Source organism: Microcaecilia unicolor, chromosome 12 (assembly GCF_901765095.1).
Source record: "Microcaecilia unicolor chromosome 12, aMicUni1.1, whole genome shotgun sequence".
In the NCBI taxonomy this organism is placed as follows: Eukaryota; Metazoa; Chordata; class Amphibia; order Gymnophiona; family Siphonopidae; genus Microcaecilia; species Microcaecilia unicolor.
In genome coordinates, this window is record NC_044042.1 from 105,234,644 (window position 1) to 105,253,588 (window position 18,945).

Here is an 18,945-nt window from a genome sequence, read left to right on the forward strand (position 1 = left end):
TTTTAAAGTTTATTAGGGTTTATTTACTGCCTTTTTGAAAGAATTCACTCAAGGCGGTGTACAGAAAGAATAAATCAAATATGAGCAATAGACAATTACAACAGTAAAAAATATTCAAATAACAATACAAAGTATGGCACAGTCTACTACTTACAATATCAACACAATACGTAATAGAACGTTTTAATTGACAGTGAAGGGTAAAGATGTAACATATAGATAGGTAAGAAAAATTAGAAAGTAAGGTGACTAACTTAAGAATGCTGCACAAAGTTCTTGAAAGATATTTCGGACCTAAGGCTTAATGAAAGCGGATTCCATTGAGCTGGTGCCGCAAAGAAAACGGCACAGTGACGAGTACTTTCAAGTTGTGCGCATTTTGGATGGAGAAGCACCAGTCGCTGATCGCGTAAAGAGCGGAGAAGACATGGTGGAGAATACGGTATTGTGAAAACAGAAAGGTACCTTAAAAACAAGTGTAAGAAGTTTAAATTATGCGCGGATCCCCAAATTCTATAATACTACATGCATCGTTAGTAAATACTTCTGACCTGCCCATGGCCCTGACTTTTTTTCAGTTGTGCACTAAAAAATGTGCATGCAAATCTTTATAGAACAGCGCTTACCAATGTGCGCTCACAACTTCAAACTGTAGCCAATTAATGGCAATAATCAATTCTTAACCAGAGACTAAAAATGTGGATACAGGAGTACAATAAAAAGTTTGATGCACATCTGACCCAGTTGATATTAAATATACTATGGCGTTAATACTAAGTATTTTTGGAGGGCTCTCAGAGTATTAACTCACCCAAAAACGAGAAATCACACATATATTTGTAAATCTCAAAGGGTGGTTGAGCATCTCAATCATGGAGCTCCTCCGTGGTTTTTTAATATTTCTTTTATCTATGCGCTTCCTTCTCAAAAACCACAATAATGCTCTAAAACTGCAAAATTAATGTCAAATGTGCACATCAAACTTGTGCCACTATCCCTCTCACAAAACACTTCTATATTGACTAAAAAAAATAGTTCATATATTCAAGAGGCTCTGAAAAATAAAGTTCCCTTATCTTTCCTTGATTTTCCTAGATGTTCCAACTTAGCTGATAAACTGTTTTTCTCACATATTGCTTCCCACAAAAGCCGCCTAGCCAAAATGTAATCTTCACACAAAGGCAAAACAGAGTCTTTATTCTTAAAGCATCAAGAGTCCAACGCTGCAGGATTTCGTTGAAAAACTTCCTCAGGAACTCTAAATGTCTTCAATCTTCAAATAATGGAGCAAGCAGGAGACCCTCTATCTTGCGCACTCAGTAAACACGGAACTGATCGGCCTCAACGTCACATGGAGGCGGGGAGAGAGGGAAGAGTGACAGCACACTTAGCATACTTACTTAGTATTAACGCTATAGTATATTTAATATCAACTGGGTCAGACGTGCATCAAACTTTTTATTGTACTCCCGTATCCACATTTTTAGTCTCTGGTTAATTTTTTGTGTTGTTGATTATCGCCAGGGTATCTTGTTGGGATTATTTTTGTTATAATAATTAATGCTTAGCACATTGGCTCTAATTGGCTTATTAGTCAATTAATTTGCATGTGCAAGTTGGGCACCCGCCCAAATTTACATGCTCAATTTTGGGTTCCATTTGGGGTCTAACTCAAATTTAAGCATATTGTCCTATTGATGTACAAATGGACACACAAGTGAAACTACGTTCAATTTCTTTATTCGATTTTCAAATTTACAACCCGATTAGACACATTATAGAAGAGGAAAAACATATAATCATTACATCATTCAATATCAAAAGTAAACTGGATTTTTGATTGCTCAAAAAAGTATATATTAATGTTTAGACATTCCAGTCTAGCTTTATATCCTAATTAACAACTTTTCTCATGCTTGCCAGGAAGCCTGCTAATATAATGTACTACTCTAATTATAATGTGGAGCCTGAGATCTTTTCCCCCGTAGATTATTTAATGAAATGGGGAATTAGTGGTTTGCAAAGTTACTGGCAGCAACACAGCAATAAATTACTAGAAAATATATTTGTTGAAGGGCAACATTAACTTTCTCACGGCTTTGATGAAACAAGTGGGGAAAGCATGTGTAACATCTCATGGAATTCTTTCTAGCCCGTGTGTGTGTGTGTGGGTACTGGGTAGCCATGACTTGGAGTGTGTTTTTGACTTAGAGGAGAAGGGATGGCTTGAATGATCTCGTACTCAAACTCCCGACTCTGTCCCCTTTCACCTTCATTCTACAGCAGAGGTGTGCTCAGGGATAAGGACAATGGGAAATCCACAGAAATCCGTGGGAATCTGCAGGGATGGGGGTCAATTTTTTCATCATGCCAAATTTGTTCCTATTCCATTAAACTTTTAGAGAGTTATCTGGCCCCCAACAAGCCAGAAAGAGAGACAGCTGACACCTAATGTATAATTTATTTATTTCCACCATCCGCTGAGCTGAAAAGTGTGTTGTCAGGATGTTTCTGACCTGAAGGGGGAGAGGGGTTTGAATGGAGTCCAAACATTCCATTGGTTTGGAAAGAATACTAAACTGAAACCAAATGTGATAATATTCATGGTCAATACATTTCAAAGAATGGATCTTACAATTTAACCACAGGATGTCACTGTCCCAAGTCAACAGGAATTACATTTCTTCTTCACTTCTAGGCGGCCATACTCAGTCAATAGGTGTCAGGCCCTTATCTGATAGGCTGTTCCCTAGTGGTAGTACCAGGGGCATAGCCAGACCTGCCATTTTGGGTAGACCCAGGTTAACTGTCTTCATCTTTCTCCCTGTCCTCTGCCCCAGATCCAGTATTTACTCCTGCCACCCCCCCTCGCCCACAGCCCATCTCTCTCTGAACCCCCCCCCCCCCCCCCCCCCCCCGACCTCCTGGTCTATTTCAGAGCAGTCACCAGCAGGGCACTAGCCCTGCACGCTTCTCTCTACTACGCCCCGCCAGTGATGAAACAGGAAGTGACATCATTGAGTGCAGAACACAGTAGAGAGAAGCCTATAGGGCCAGCGCTGGTGATGGCTCTGAGATAGAACAGGGGCTGAGGTGGGGGGGGGGGAGGGTTCAGAAAGAGACAGGAAGATGCTGGGCTGCGAGCGGAGAAGAGAAAGAGAGGGGAGTGAGGCACCATTATTGAGGTGTTTTCAGATCCTCATGGACCACTAGACTGGGTGGGCCTTCTATGAAATGGGTGCTTTCGCTGGATAACTCCCCCTCCCCCACAGGGGCACCCCCTCAAGGATCTATGTCGGCAAACCCTGTTCTAAAATACTTGGATTGTCTAAGCTGGCTCATGTGTCCATCTTATTAGCATATGTATGTCTGCATGTCTGTGCTTGTGTGTCTGTGTGTACATCTCATGTATATCTGTGTTAGGTCTATGGGTGTATCTGTGACCAGGATGGCAAAGTGGAGAGAAGGGAACACTCAAGTAATTTACATGGAACTACCTTTAAAACAAATAGGAGGAAATATTTTTTCACTCAACGAATAGTTAAGCTCTGGAACTCTTTGCCGGAGGATGTGGTAACAAGGGTTAGTGTATCTGGGTTTGGACAAATTCCTGGAGGGAAAGTCCATAGTTTGTATTGAGCAACTGCTTGCCCTGGGATTTGTAGTATGCCGTGTTGCCACGATTTGGGTTTCTGCCAGGTACTTGTGACCTGGCTTGGCCACTGTTTGGAAAACAGGATACTGGGCTAGATGGACCATTGGTCTGACCCAGTATGGCTACTCTTATGTTCTTACGTTATATTCTTATGTTCTACTAGTAGAAAAGGCCCGTTTCTGTTTTAAAGGAAACGGGCGCTAGCAAGGTTTTATATGAATGTTTTTTTTGTAACCTAACAGTTGTTATAAAAGTGTTATAATCCGAAGGAATATCTATGTGTCCTTGTTTTTTTTATCTTTTTTCTTTCCCTAAATTTGTAATTCTGCCAACATGTTTGTCTTTGTGCATGAACTCATGTGTTGTGGTGCTGTTTTTTTTTTTTTGCATGTTCAAATTGTTGGATGCATTCCTGTGTGTGTAACTTCATTCTTGAAATGAGCACCATTAAATTTTTGCTGGTAGTGTGTGTGTGTTTTTCCATTGTTTACCTGTGTGAATTCGCCCCTACTTACCCTCCCCTCCTTCCGCAGTGAGACATAGAGAGTGCAAGACTGGTTGTGTGTGAGAGAGAGCATGTGTGTGTGTGTGTGTGTCTCTCTCCATATCCTCCTCCTTGCAGCATGCCCTTGCAGGAGCACAGGGGTAGGCACTGTCTCAGAGTGTATGTGTGTGTGTGTGACAGAGACATAGAGTGTGTGTGTTTTCTAGAGTGTGTGTGACAGTGACTGAGAGTGAAAGACTGTCTGTGTGAGAGAGAGAGAGAGAGCGAGTGTCTGTGTGTTTGGTGCAGTTTTTCCTCCCCCCTCCTGCCATTTTTTAGCTGCACTTAATACCCTGTAGAAGGGCTGGTTCCCTTTGAAGTATTGTTTTTCCATTGTAGACCTGTGAATTTGGCCCTATTTCCCTTCCCCTCCTTCTTTTCGTCCCTGTACATAGCACACTTACTCAGAATAGTTTCGATTTCATTTCTGTGCTGCCTGTCAGTTGCCTCTGTCATGTCAGTAGGAGTTCCCTGTTTTATTACTGTTGTTTCTGCAGGGAGTTCTGTGAGCACGTTAGTGTCGGGACGCCCGCTGGCTCGTTTTGTGGTTTTGTGAGGGTGGACGGCACTTTAGTGATGGTGCTTCGGGAGGCCAGCAGTGTTGTTGGGTCGACCGGTGGCTCGCAGGCTGCGTGTTTTTGTTAGGGCAGGCGGCACTTTCTGTATGGGGCTTCTGTAGTCCGGCAGGGTTGTCAGCTGAGCTGTCAGTTTCGAGAGTGCGGTTCGCGATGTTGGCAGTGTTCCCAGCTGATCAGTTTTGTACTGTCGATTACCGAGCGCGGCATGTTTGGGCGGGCTGCAGGCACTGTGGAGCCTTTGCGCGTGGCAGCCAGTCTCGAGCCTCTTTTTTTTTTGTTTGTTTATTCGCGCGTGGGCCGTGGCACTTGTTCTTTTTAGCAGCCGTTGACGTCAGGTTATCTACACAGCCTACCGGTCCACCTTTCGATGCAGCACGGTCCCAGGCACAGAACGTTGGAGGTGAGAATTATTATTATAGAAGAGGCAGTGTGAAATGAGAAATTTCCTAACTGTATCGAAGTTTCTGTGGTGCAGAAGCTGAAACTACTTCTTCCAAAGAAATGCACAATACATTGCTTGGGGGAGCTTATTTCTCTAGAGCCCCTCAGTCAAAGCTGACCCATTTTCAAACTTGATGTGATCTTATCAATGTTCTTTTCATAGGAGTCAACTTTTCAAAATGATTGGGGATGTTGAAATTTTTTTTTAACAGGTGGTGCATTCTCCCCTCCCCTTGTCCCCTTACCTCTCCCCCTGTCCCCCTCCCTTGTCCCCCCTCCCTTCCTCCCCTGTCCCCCCTCCCCCTCCATCCAAGTTCCAGGCCCCTCCTCCTTCAGTTCCAGTCCCTCCCAGTTCCAGGCCCCCCTCCCTCCCTTCCAGTTCCAGTCCCTCCCAGTTCCAGACCCCCCTCCCTCCCTCCCTCCTCACTCTCCTTTCCCTCCCTCCCTTCAAGTTCCAGGGCCCCCCTCCCTCTGAGCTCCAGGGTCCCCCTCCGTCCCTCTGAGGTCGTCCCTCCTCCCTCTGAGTAGCAGGGTCCCCCTCTCTCCGAGTTCCAGGGTCCATCCGAGTTCCAAGGCCCCCCCTCCTCCCTCCCTTCCTCCCGAGTTCCAAGGCCCCCTTCCCTCCGAATTTTAAAAGTCATCACCTTACCTCATTGGGGTTACGGCGGCAGCAGCGGTGAAAAGTGTGCAGGCTCGGCAGTCTTCCCCAAGGGCGGGACCAGAGCTGAGAGAGAGAGAGAGAAGGGAAGACTGAACTAAGCGCCGAGCCTGCAAGCTTTTCATCGCCGCTGCTGCCGCAGTAACCCCAACGAGGTAAGATGATGACTTTTAAAATTCGGAGGGATGGGGCCTAGAACTCGAAGGGAGGGAGGGAGGAGGGACAAAGGGAACTTCTGGTGGGTGAAATATTGGGTTTGCTCGAGCACCCACGGAGTCGGCGCCTATGGTTCTTTTCCCCAGGGAATCTTGGTCCTGTTCCATTAAAATTTTAACATATTATTTTGCCCATATATATAAAATCTATAAAATTTTCTAACATCCGCTGGGTTGGAAAGAATAAATGCTAAGGGTTTATAAGTGACCAAGCACCAAAAAATTAAATATAATTGCTCTCTCTTTCATGCAAAAGATGCAACAAAGAGCTTGAAATGTTAAATTGTCCATTGTGTATTAACAGGGAACACACGTGTAAAATCACAGCAGACAAATGTCCTTGAAAATATTACTAGTAATGGAATCACCTGAGGGACGAGAACTACATTTAAGATGTCTGGACACATTTCTGATTCAGTGATAGTCACAGTCACGGGCAACGGGCAAACATCAAATATGTAAGCCTGTAATAGCCACTCTCATTGGCCAACATGTTGGCAACCTCCATGGCCAACAGAATTTGGATGGGACCAAAAAAAAGCGAACTTCACAGAAGGAGAAGAGAAGGATATGAAATGCTGGGAACCCTTTTCTCTCCGATATTCAGTCAGTGGTGGACAGTGGTTTTTTTTTGTCTGGTGCTAAACTTGGGCTCTGTGTGGGCTTCGGCATTGAGTTTCCGATTCTTTTAAATCCAGCAAGCGCAAGACTGGTTACGTTAATATTCAGACTTAACCGCCCATGGGTTAGCACATAAAGAGAAGACAGCTAATTACGCGACCCTATTTACGCGTTAAACCTGGGCGGTTAGGTCTGGATATCGGGACCTAACTGGACTCCACCCCCAAAATTAGGGTTACCATTTGTTGTCCTCATAAAAAGAGGACACTTGCCCGCCCCTTTCACGTTCTCTGCCCCATCCCCTTTCACGTCCCTGCCCCACCCCTTTCACATACCCTGCCCCGCCCCTTTCATTTCCCTGCCCCACCCCTGACGCATATTATCCTCCCCCGGTCACCCCCCTCTCCTCCCCCCCATCACCTTCCCTCCCCCGTCATCTCCAAGAAGTATCGCTTCTAGACTAGGTAACTTGGCAGCTTTGCAGTAACGGTGTTATTTTAGCAACAAAAAGGTGTCTTTTTCTTTTCTTTTCTACGTTTTATTGCTATTGATTACCTTTAAAAGTGGACTAACCACATCTCTCTGCTGAAGATGGAAGCAACACGTGAGAAACCGTCATGCCAATAAAATAATTTACGTTTGCATTATGTGACGGTACATAGGCTCCTCATTTATAAAACTGTTCCTTTAATGTTTGAAACATGAGTAATTATGTCTGTGGGTCTCCTTCTACTGACGTTACCGACACCCCACAGTTCACCCTAACCCCGGAGCTCTCACACTGCCCCTGAAGCATTTTACAATGCACTGCTGCAGCCTAAAAGCGTCCAAAGTTCGAGAGTCGGACCCGCTAGCGACTACGCAAACTTTAGAGTGGCCGGCCAATCACACAATGACAGCTCCCGCCTTCCTCTCCTCTGATTGGACGCCGCAATGTTCAAGGCCACCAATAGGAGCAGCTTCTCCAAGGTCCTGGGGGGAATCACTGTAGACTGTAGCTAAGTGTCATTCTCGAGCACCTGTTACTATGGCAACGTGGGCTGTTGGAGCACGAGGCCTGCGCAGGCTCCTGCTTGACGTTAGCGGCGTTCTCTACGACAGCGGTGGGGAGGAAGGACTGGGGAGCGCTATTGCAGGGTCTGTGCAGGCTGTGCACGCCCTCCCGCACGCACGTCCAGAAATCCGGACAAATGTGCGTGCGGGCAAAAACCCGCAGGACGCCCCAAACATGCCCTCAAAAAGAGGACATGTCCGGGGAAATCCAGACGAATGGTAACCCTACCCAGAATGCCCCAGGACTCCCCTGACATAGCCGGTTTTAAGTTTGGGGCTAACCAGTCATTTTAAGTGAGGATGACCGATTAAGGGCCGCTTAAAATGACTGGATAGCCACGACCAAGTGAGTTAATCAGTAGAGGCTATTATTAAAAACAAAATTACAGAGCACATTCGAGGACATGGATTACTAAAACCAAGTCAGCATGGCTTTTGTGTGGGGAAATCTTGCCTGACCAATTTACTTCAATTCTTTGAAGGAGTAAACAAACATGTGGACAAAGGGGAACCGGTTGATATTGTGTATCTGGATTTTCAAAAGGCGTTTGACAAGGTACCTCATGGAAGGCTACAGAGGAAATTGGAGGGTCATGGGATAGGAGGAAATGTCCTATTGTGGATTAAAAACTGGTTGAAGGATAGGAAACAGAGAGTGGGGTTAAATGGGCAGTATTCACAATGGAGAAGGGTAGTTAGTGGGGTTCCTCAGGGGTCTGTGCTAGGACCGCTGCTTTTTAATATATTTATAAATGATTTAGAGATGGGAGTAACTAGCGAGGTAATTAAATTTGCTGATGACACAAAGTTATTCAAAGTTGTTAAATCGCGACAGGATTGTGAAAAATTACAAGAGGACCTTACGAGACTGGGAGACTGGGCGGCTAAATGGCAGATGACGTTAATGTGAGCAAGTGCAAGGTGATGCATGTGGGAAAAAAAGAACCCGAATTATAGCTACGTCATGCAAGGTTCCACGTTAGGAGTTACGGACCAAGAAAGGGATCTGGGTGTCGTCGTTGATAATACACTGAAACCTTCTGCTCAGTGTGCTGCTGCGGCTAGGAAAGCGAATAGAATGTTGGGTATTATTAGGAAAGGTATGGAAAACAGGTGTGAGGATGTTATAATGCCGTTGTATTGCTCCATGGTGCGACCGCACCTTGAGTATTGTGTTCAATTCTGGTCGCCGCATCTCAAGAAATATATAGTGGAATTGGAAAAGGTGCAGCGAAGGGCGACTAAAATGATAGCGGGGATGGGACGACTTCCCTATGAAGAAAGATTAAGGAGGTTAGGGCTATTCAGCTTGGAGAAGAGACGGCTGAGGGGAGACATGATAGAGGTATATAAAATGATGAGTGGAGTGGAACAGGTGGATGTGAAGCGTCTGTTCACGCTTTCCAAAAATACTAGGACTAGGGGGCATGCGATGAAACTACAGTGTAGTAAATTTAAAACAAATCAGAGAAAATTTTTCTTCACCCAACGTATAATTAAACTCTGGAATTCGTTGCCGGAGAAAGTGGTGAAGGCGGTTAGCTTAGCAGAGTTTAAAAAGAGGTTGGACGGTTTCCTAAAGGACAAGTCCATAAACCGCTACTAAATGGACTTGGGAAAAATCCACAATCCCAGGAATAACATGTATAGAATGTTTGTACGTTTGGGAAGCTTGCCAGGTGCCCTTGGCCTGGATTGGCCGCTGTCGCGGACAGGATGCTGGGCTCGATGGACCCTTGGTCTTTTCCCAGTATGGCATTACTTATGTACTTATGTAGCATCTGGTTAACTCACTTTGAATATTGGCTGGAAGGTGTTTCATTGTTATTCCCCCATTAATTCCTGTGAATCCAAAAACAAACCAAAATAAATATGTATGTGTATCCTTGCAGTTCTGAACTGTTTTCCTGTACTATATGAAGACTCGTCACTTTGCTTTTTGTACAGAGATGCTCTGCTCTTAACCCAAATCAGGGGATTAGTTGGAGGTAAATGAAAGGAGCAAAGAAAGTTCAAATAACCAGTTTGTTCCCACTGCCACATCACTGAGCTGTAGAAATGTAGACCACTTTTAATCACATTAAACTAAAGGATGCTAGCGTTCTCCCCCAAAATGTTTGTAAGGAGGATTTTGGATAGCAAAACTGAATGCTTGCAGAGATGTATATAAATGCTTTCGACATGGTTGATCATGGAATACTACTAAACCTGCTAGAATACTTTGGAATTGGAGGCCCAGTTCTCAAGTGGTTCAAAGGATTCCTTACCACCAGATCCTACCAAGTAACAACAAATAATGATAGATCATCACCTTGGACACCGGAATGTGGAGTTCCTCAGGGATCCCCCCTTTCGCCAACTATCTTCAACCTTATGATGACACCACTAGCCAAACTTCTAGCCAATCAGAACCTTAACCCCTACATATACGCGGACGATGTCACAATCCACATCCCGTTCAAAAGTAACCTAAACGAAATAACCAACGAGATCAACCAGAGCCTCCAAATCATGCACTCCTGGGCGGACTCATTCCAGTTAAAATTGAACGCAGAAAAAATTCAATGTCTAGTTCTCACCTCCCAATACAATACAAACAACTACCCTACCATAACCACACCATACTGCACTCTCCCTATCTCAGAGAACCTGAAAATTCTTGGAGTCACCATTGATCGATACCTCACACTCGATACCCACGCGAAGAATACAACGAAAAAAATGTTCTACGCGATGTGGAAACTCAAGAGAATAAAACCTTTTTTCCCAAGAAACATCTTCCGCACCCTAGTACAATCATTAGTAATAAGTCACCTGGACTACTGTAACACTTTGTATGCAGGCTGTAAAGAACAGAACATTAAAAAACTCCAAACAGCCCAAAACACCGCAGCCAGACTCATCTTTGGCAAAACTAAATTCAAAAGAGCAAAACCGCTAAGAGAGAAACTACACTGGCTACCACTCAAGGAACGAATCGAGTTCAAGATCTGCACAACCGTCCACAAAATCATCCATGCAGACGCTCCTGTCTATATGTTAAACCTAGTGAACCTACCACCTATAAACGCCAAAAGATCGGCCCGCAAATTCCTCAATTTGAACTTCCCCAGCTGCAAAGGAATTAAATACAAACAGTTTGAGTACAAAAGCACACAGATCTGGAACGCACTACCCATGGCCCTGAAAAAAATGGACAACCTAACCAGCTTTCGCAAATCTTTGAAGACACATCTCTTCAAAAAAGTCTACTAAGGACATCCTCAGTAACTATTCCCCAAATTACTCAGATGCATCTAAAACACCTCTTACAACACCTACCTAGCACCCACATCTAAATTACCTACCCTAGCTTATTATCAACTGTATCTAAGATCATGTAATGACTGCATCATAACAACACTCTGTAAGCCACATTGAGCCTGCAAAAAGGTGGGATAATGTGGGATACAAATGCAATAAATAAATAAATGTTTTGGTTTTTTTTAGATAAGATGGGGGAGCAGTGATCTTCAGCTTCATTTCAGTAAAGACCACGTCATTACAGATCCTCTACAATGTCCAACTTACGTAAAAAGAACCCAATCACATAATCAACTATTTTGTAAAAGTGCCCCCAAAAGGCAATTACTTGATAAGTTCTGTACCCAAACAATAAATAAATATTCCCTTCCTATTGCAAAACTCAATGCATTTTCTATCAGTGTTTAATGTGCCACACTTTTCGGTTCACGATGTTTAACCATTTCTGAGGAGATTTCATGGCGTCGACAGCTGCTTTGGGGTTACGGTCATTTCATTACTGGCTTCTAAAGACGTATGAATTGCACTCAGGACTCGGCAGAAGGTTTCACCGTGTACGATGGAAGCAGCAAGTGTGCATATATGATCCATATGGTTATCTGAGAGGTCCCACTGACAGGCTAGACTTTTCTCAGTCATTGTCAAATCTACTACTACTACTACTATAAATCATTTCTATAGCGCTACCAGTCGTACGCAGCGCTTCACAACTGAACATGAAGAAAAGACAGTCCCTGCTCAAAAGAGCTTACAGTCTAAATCTGAATTCTCTCTAAAACCCACTGGAGAGTATTAACCTTAAAATAGCTAAACAGTTTTCCATAGTGTATCCATGATGGAGTTAAACGCAAGGACAGGAGTAATAGATTATAAAACTAGCTAGATTTGTACAGTGGAGAAGTGGCCTAGTGGTTCGAGCACTGGTCTTGCAATCCGGAGGTGGCCGGTTCAAATCCCGCTGCTGCTCCTTGTGATCTTGGGCAAGTCACTTAACCCTCCATTGCCTCAGGTACAAACTTAGATTGTGAGCCCTCCTGGGACAGAGAAACAGAAGCCTACCCTTGCAGATCAGCAGTGCGGCCGCGCAGGATGTCAGACTCACAGAAGCAGAAGCCTGCGCAGCCGATCTGCAAGGGCAGGCTTCTACATGGAATGTTGCTAATGGAGGAGTAGCCTAGTGGTTAGTGCAGTGTAACATCGAACATTGCTACTATTTGAGATTCTAGATGGAATGTTGCTATTATTGGTGATTCTACACAGAATGTTGCTAGTGGAGGAGTGGCCTAATGGTTAGAGCACTGGTCTTGCAATCCAGAGGTGGCCGGTTCAAATCCCGCTGCTGCTCCTTGTGATCTTGGGCAAGTCACTTAACTCTTCATTGCCTCAGGTACAAGCTTAGATTGTGAGCCCTCCTGGGACAGAGAAATATCCACCGTACTGCTACTACTGAAAAAGGTGTGAGCAAAATCTAAATAAATAAATAAAAATTAACTACCACACACAAACAGCAGCAGTTTGTTTGGGTGTTCAGACTGGTACTACAGCTTGAGCAAGGTCATCTCTCCTCTTAGCATATAGTGATCTTTCAAGAAAGGAGAAACAGCCTGGAAGTGACAAGGACAGCTAGGATCACAAGGCTGTACCATTACCAACAAGGTAGCCCAATGAAGTGAATTCAGAGCCCTCCAGGACAAGCAGCATGTGCTGCTGTGACCTATGGTATATGGTACATACAATGAAGCAGACTGCACAGGTAAACCTAGTTTAATAAGTCGAAGAGAATGATATCTACTGCCCTGCACATGGAGGTTGTTCAGTTAACTCAACAACTGTCTTTACACAGACAATACAGGGTTTCAGCTTTGACCTACTTGAAAATGTGCAACATACAATCCACTGTACACAAAAACTATGTTACAACAGGCAAACTTAAAACGGGAGGCTCTTCCCTTTCGTGTTCCAAAATCACACTGCCATTGCAGAGAACATTCATTGCAGATTGAATTTCTCTGCTAGACGAAACTCCAGCATCTAACGAATCAACATCCAGGTACAGACAGCTTACATTTCCAAATCATAAAAACAGTTTGTAATCTATTATCCTGAAACTGAAAGGGATAATGGCTTTTCTAAAAAAAAAAGGGTAATAGACAAGGTAGCCTGCCTCCATGAACTATGTGCTTGGTAAAAGCATTTCAGCATCTTTTTCTAGACAGAAAAATTGAATTTACTTACCTAAAAGCATTTTGCATGTCTCTTGTTACCCTTACTTGCGGTTAGTACCACTGCACTGACGATTCTCTGCCGTCTCCGATTTTCACTTTATGCCTCATTTAAAAGCTTGAATGCTCCACTGATCTCTGCCTTAAAGAGGTAAACAAGTCCTGCTCCATAATCGCTGGCCTTTCTTTAGCCCACATATGAGGGAGAAAAAAAAAACTGTAGCCCTTTCCCCAGCTGAGGTCCTGCAACACAAAGCTGTGGAATTAACATAAAAACTGCACGAGAGGGGGATGAGCAGTGCCCTCCTTCCCTCAGAAAGTAGAAACTGCAGGTAGGTTCTTTTTCTTGATGTGGTTAGTCCACTTTTAAAGGTAATCAATAGAAATAAAATAAAACATAGGAAAGAAAAGATGATGATACCTTTTTTTATTGGGCCAAATACTTTTTTTGATTAGCTTTCCAAGGTAACCTTCTTCAGATCAGATATAAGCAAATGTTGATAAATAACAGTATATATAAGTGAAACATCAAAGCAGTCCAATGACAGTCTCACAGGAAGAGGGTGGGGTAGGTTAGGTGAGAGATAGGGAGAGCTGGGTGGATGAGGGACAGCTCCATTTTGGCGCGTATTGAGTGCGCGTGGACGCTTGCGCGGCTTTTATTTATTTTTTGTTACATTTGTACCCTGCGCTTTCCCACTCATGGCAGGCTCAATGCGGCTTACAAAGGGCAATGGAGGGTTAAGTGACTTGCCCAGAGTCACAAGGAGCTGCCTGTGCCTGAAGTGGGAATCGAAGTCAGTTCCTCAGTTTCCTCAGGACCAATGTCCACCACCCTAACCACTAGGCCACTCCTCCACTGTTGCTACTATTTGAGATTCTACATGGAATGTTGCTATTCCACTAGCAACATTCCATGTAGAAATCGGCCCTTGCAGATCACCAATGTGGCCGCGCAGGCTTCTGCTTCTGTGAGTCTGGCGTCCTGCACGTATGTGCAGGACGTCAGACTCACAGAAACAGAAGCCTGCGCAGCCTTCTACATGGAATGTTGCTAGTGGAATAACAACATTCCATGTAGAATCTCCAATAGAAACAACATTCCATGTAGAATCTCCAATAGTAGCAACATTCCATGTAGAACCTCCAATAGTAGCAACATTCCATGTAGAATTTCCAATAGAAGCAACATTCCATGTAGAATCTCCAATAGTAGCAACATTCCATGTAGAATCTCCAATAGTATCTATTTTATTTTTGTTACATTTGTACCCCGCGCTTTTCCACTCATGGCAGGCTCAATGCGGCTTACATGGGGAAATGGAGGGTTAAGTGACTTGCCCAGAGTCACAAGGAGCTGCCTGTGCCTGAAGTGGGAATGGAACTCAGTTCCCCAGGACCAGAGTCCACCACCCTAACCACTAGGCCACTCCTCCACTCCTCCTTAGTATAAGGGCCCCTAAATATGTGAGAAAAGATGGGTTTTCAGAGCTACCTTAAAGTTCTTTAATGAAGGCTCAGCTATTATATGCAAGGGGAAGATTATTCCATAGAAATGGTGCCAAAAAACAAAAAGCACTTCTTGTAATTTCATAATAGGCCTGTCTTATTTGTTTTGGGAGTATTTCCGTGTAATTTCATTGGGTGTCCCCTGGACTTTGTGCTTTTTGGGAGAGTGAAGGATTGATTCACTTTTGCCCGTTCTGCACCACTCGGGATTTTGTAGACCTCAATCATATCACCCCTCTGCCGACTCTTCTCCAAGCTGAAGAGCCCTAACCTCTTTAGCATTTCGTCATACGGAAGGAGTTTCATCTGCTTTATCATTTTGGACGCTCTTCTTTGACCTTTTCTAATTCCACTATATTTTTTTGAGATACGGCGACCAGGATTGAATGTAACACTCAAGGTGAGGTCACACCATGGAGTGATATAGAGGCATTATAATATTCTTTGTCATATTTTGCATCCCTTTCTTAATAATTCTTAGCATCCTGTTTGCTTTTTTGGCTTCAGGCCCACATTGGGCAGAAGATTTCAGGGGAAACCACAATGACACCTAGATCTTTTTCTTGAGTGCTGACTCCTAAGGTGGACCCTAGCATCAGGAAACTATGATTTGGATTATTCTTCCCAATGTACATTACTTTGTATTGTCCACATGACATTTCATCTGCCATTTGGATGCTCAGTCTTCCAGTTTCCTAAATTCTTTCTGCAATTTTTCACAATCCGCATGTGTTTTGATAACTTTGAATAGTTTTGTGTCATTTGAAAATTTAATCTCATTCATTGTTCAGATTTCCAGATCATTTATAAATATGTTAAATAGCACTGGTCCCAATACAGATCTCTGCGGCACTCCACTCTTCACCCTACTCCATTGAGACAAATGGCCATTTAACTCCCCCCCCAAACCCACCTCCTCGCTCCCCCCATTTTCCCATTTTCTATTTCTGTTCATGGCTCTCTCATTCTCCCTGTCTCCTCAGCTCGAAACCTTGGGGGTCATCTTTGACTCTTCTCTCTCCTTCTCTGCACATATCCAGCAGATTGCCAAGACCTGTCGTTTCTTTCTTTACAACAGCCGTAAAATCCGCCCCTTTCTTTCCGAGCACTCTACCAAAACCCTCATCCACACCCTTGTCACCTCTCGTTCAGACTACTGCAATCTGCTTCTTGCTGGCCTCCCACTTAGTCACCTCTCCCCTCTCCAGTCGGTTCAAAACTCTGCTGCCCGTCTCGTCTTCCGCCAGGGTCGCTTTACTCATACTACCCCTCTCCTCAAGTCGCTTCACTGGCTCCCTATCCGTTTTCGCATCCTGTTCAAACTTTTTCTACTAACCTATAAATGTACTCACTCTGCTGCTCCCCAGTATCTCTCCACACTCATCCTTCCCTACACCCCTTCCCGTGCACTCCGCTCCATGGATAAATCCTTATCTGTTCCCTTCTCCACTACTGCCAACTCCAGACTTCGCGCCTTCTGTCTCGCTGCACCCTACGCCTGGAATAGACTTCCTGAGCCCCTACGTCTTGCCCCATCCTTGGCCACCTTTAAATCTAGACTGAAAGCCCACCTCTTTAACATTCCTTTTGACTCGTAACCACTTGTATCCACTCGCCTCCACCTACCCTCCTCTCCTCTTTCCTCTACACATTAATTGATTTGTTTGCTTTATTTTTTGTCTACTAGATTGTAAGCTCTTTGAGCAGGGACTGTCTTTCTTCTATGTTTGTGCAGCGCTGCGTACGCCTTGTAGCGCTATAGAAATGCTAAATAGTAGTAGTAGTAGGATATGCATGCTGATAAGAGGGCGAAAGACACCCTCCTTCCCCTGTCAGAAGCCACCAATGCAAAGAATCTGTAAACTCATTGGTGGTCCAGGGGGTCCTCAGGCAGGACAGTCGCTCCTGCCCAGTCCCGCACCTTTCCCATTTAGCAGTTCTTATTATTGTTTATTGCAGGACTTGGAAGACAAGGTCAAAACGGTTTACAAAAATCAATAAAGAAAAGAAATTTAAAAAATACAAAAGAACACAATCAACCAGCATAGTAAAATTGGCATAGAACACGAACACACACACACACACACACACACACACCTCTTGTCTTTTCAGTTATAAGCAATGATAAAAATTGTAAATAAATTTATGAACCTCCTTCTAACCCTTTCCTCTAGATTTTTTTTATCCATCTCTTCCCTCCATCTTCTCTCTCTCTTTCCTCACATCCTCTCCTCATATTTCTGTTTCTCATCTTCCCCCTGTCCATCACACAGTCTTTCCCTTCCTCCCTCCGCAATCTCTCTCTCACCCTCCAACCCCTTCTAGCACACCCTGTCTCCTCCCCTCTTCTCTCTTTTCCTCCCTACTCCTGGTACTCCTCAGGGGCGGAGAAACATCTTTTTACTTGGTACAACCAAATAAACTAAGCTCTATCCCTGATCCCTTTCTCATGCTCATGATGTAAGGGCTACAAAATTGGTAGAGCCATGGTACCTGTGGCTTACCCCACTCCACTGCCTATGATGTGGGAAGAGACCCTTTTTGGAGGAAAACTATGATTGGTATAAAACCCCAGCCCTGGTTTGAATTATTTGTCTTTGGCTCCTGCTTCCCCAGCCACTGAGTGAGAGGGGATACCCCAGCCACTGTAGCAATATCAATATTCTAGGGTGTCAAATACTTTGGCTAACTCAACAATTGTGCCATAAGGTGAGTGGTGACAGGGCTGCTTAAATTTCTGCACAGATTCTGAGAACTACCCCACCGCCATTTCTGAGAAGCAGAAAGGAATGGAGCCGTTAAAGAAACAAGAGAGAAAAAAAACAGAGGATCTTGGTCCTGAGAAGCAGGAGGGGACACAGTGGACATCCCTAGGATCAAAAACAGAAGAGAGTGACAGGGTTATTCCAACGTGGAATAAACGAGCACCTGAAAATGCCCTTCTGATGCAACTTCCTGCTTTTGGCGAGCGTTGACATCTGGCAGAGGAAAGGCCCCATGGGTTGGCTGGAGACAGCCTGAGTGAAACACTGCCACCGCTGGCGATCTAAGGCAGGTTTGGAGAGCGGGGGTGGGGGTGGGTCTCTTCCTCTCACTCGGTGGCTGGGGAAGCAGGAGCCAAAGACAAATAATGCAAACAGGGCTGGGGTTTTATACCAATCATAGTTTTCCTACAAAAAGGGTCTCTTCCCACATCATAGGCAGTGGACTGGGGTGATAGTATCTGAGGACCTGAAGGCGATGAAACAGTGCGACAAGGCGGTGGCCGTAGCGAGAAGGTTGCTAGGCTGTATAGAGAGAGGTGTGACCAGCAGAAGAAAGGAGGTTTTAATGCCCCTGTATAAGACGTTGGTGAGGCCCCACCTGGAGTATTGTGTTCAGTTTTGGAGGCCGTACCTTGCGAAGGAGGTTAAAAAAATGGAAGCGGTGCAAAGAAAAGCTACGAGGATGGTATGGGAGTTGCGTTCCAAGACGTATGAAGAGAGACTTGCTGACCTGAACATGTATACTCTGGAGGAAAGGAGGAACAGGGGTGATATGATACAGACGTTCAAATATTTGAAAGGTATTAATCCGCAAACTAAGGTTTTCCGGAGATGGGAAGGTGGTAGAACGAGAGGACATGAAATGAGATTGAAGGGGGGCAGACTCAGGAAAGATGTCAGGAAGTATTTCTTCACAGAGAGGATGGTGAACGCTTGGAATGCCCTCCCGCGGGAGGTGGTGGACATGAAAACGGTAACGGAATTCAAACATGCGTGGGATAGGCATAAAGGAATCCTGTGCAGAAGGAATGGATCCACAGAAGCTTAGCTGAAATTGGGTGGCGGGGTGAAGAGGGATTGGTGGTTGAGAGGCTAGGATAGGGGAGGGCAGGGCTGGTGGTTGGGAGGCGGGAAATACTGCTGGACAGACTTGTACGGTCTGTGCCCTGGGGGAGACAGGTGCAGATCAAGGTGAGGTATACACATATGAGTTTGTCGTGGGCGGACTGGATGGTCCGTGCGGGTCTTTTTCTGCCGTCATCTACCATGTTACTATGTTACTATGTAAATGATGCCAGATTCATTATGACCTCGCAGCTCCCCAAAATAGCCCCAAGACAAACCTGCTCTTTCCCTCCTGTGCGTGCAAGCAGTTCTGGTT

The 18,945-nt window shown here is 44.6% G+C and overlaps 1 protein-coding gene across 4 annotated transcripts in view; it reads right to left on the reverse strand.

Moving 5' to 3' along the window:
- LOC115482191 (zinc finger protein 385C-like) overlaps positions 1–18,945 on the reverse strand; it is a 138,709-nt gene that overhangs the window by 72,287 nt on the left and 47,477 nt on the right. Inside the window, exon 1 of one of the 4 annotated variants that reach the window (XM_030221794.1) lies at positions 13,304–13,354. The exons of the other annotated variants lie outside the window; for them this stretch is intronic. Coding sequence (XP_030077654.1) covers positions 13,304–13,313 — 10 coding nt within the window. The 5' untranslated portion in view covers positions 13,314–13,354. Of the gene's footprint in view, positions 1–13,303; positions 13,355–18,945 lie in introns of those variants that run through there. 4 annotated transcript variants of the gene reach the window in all.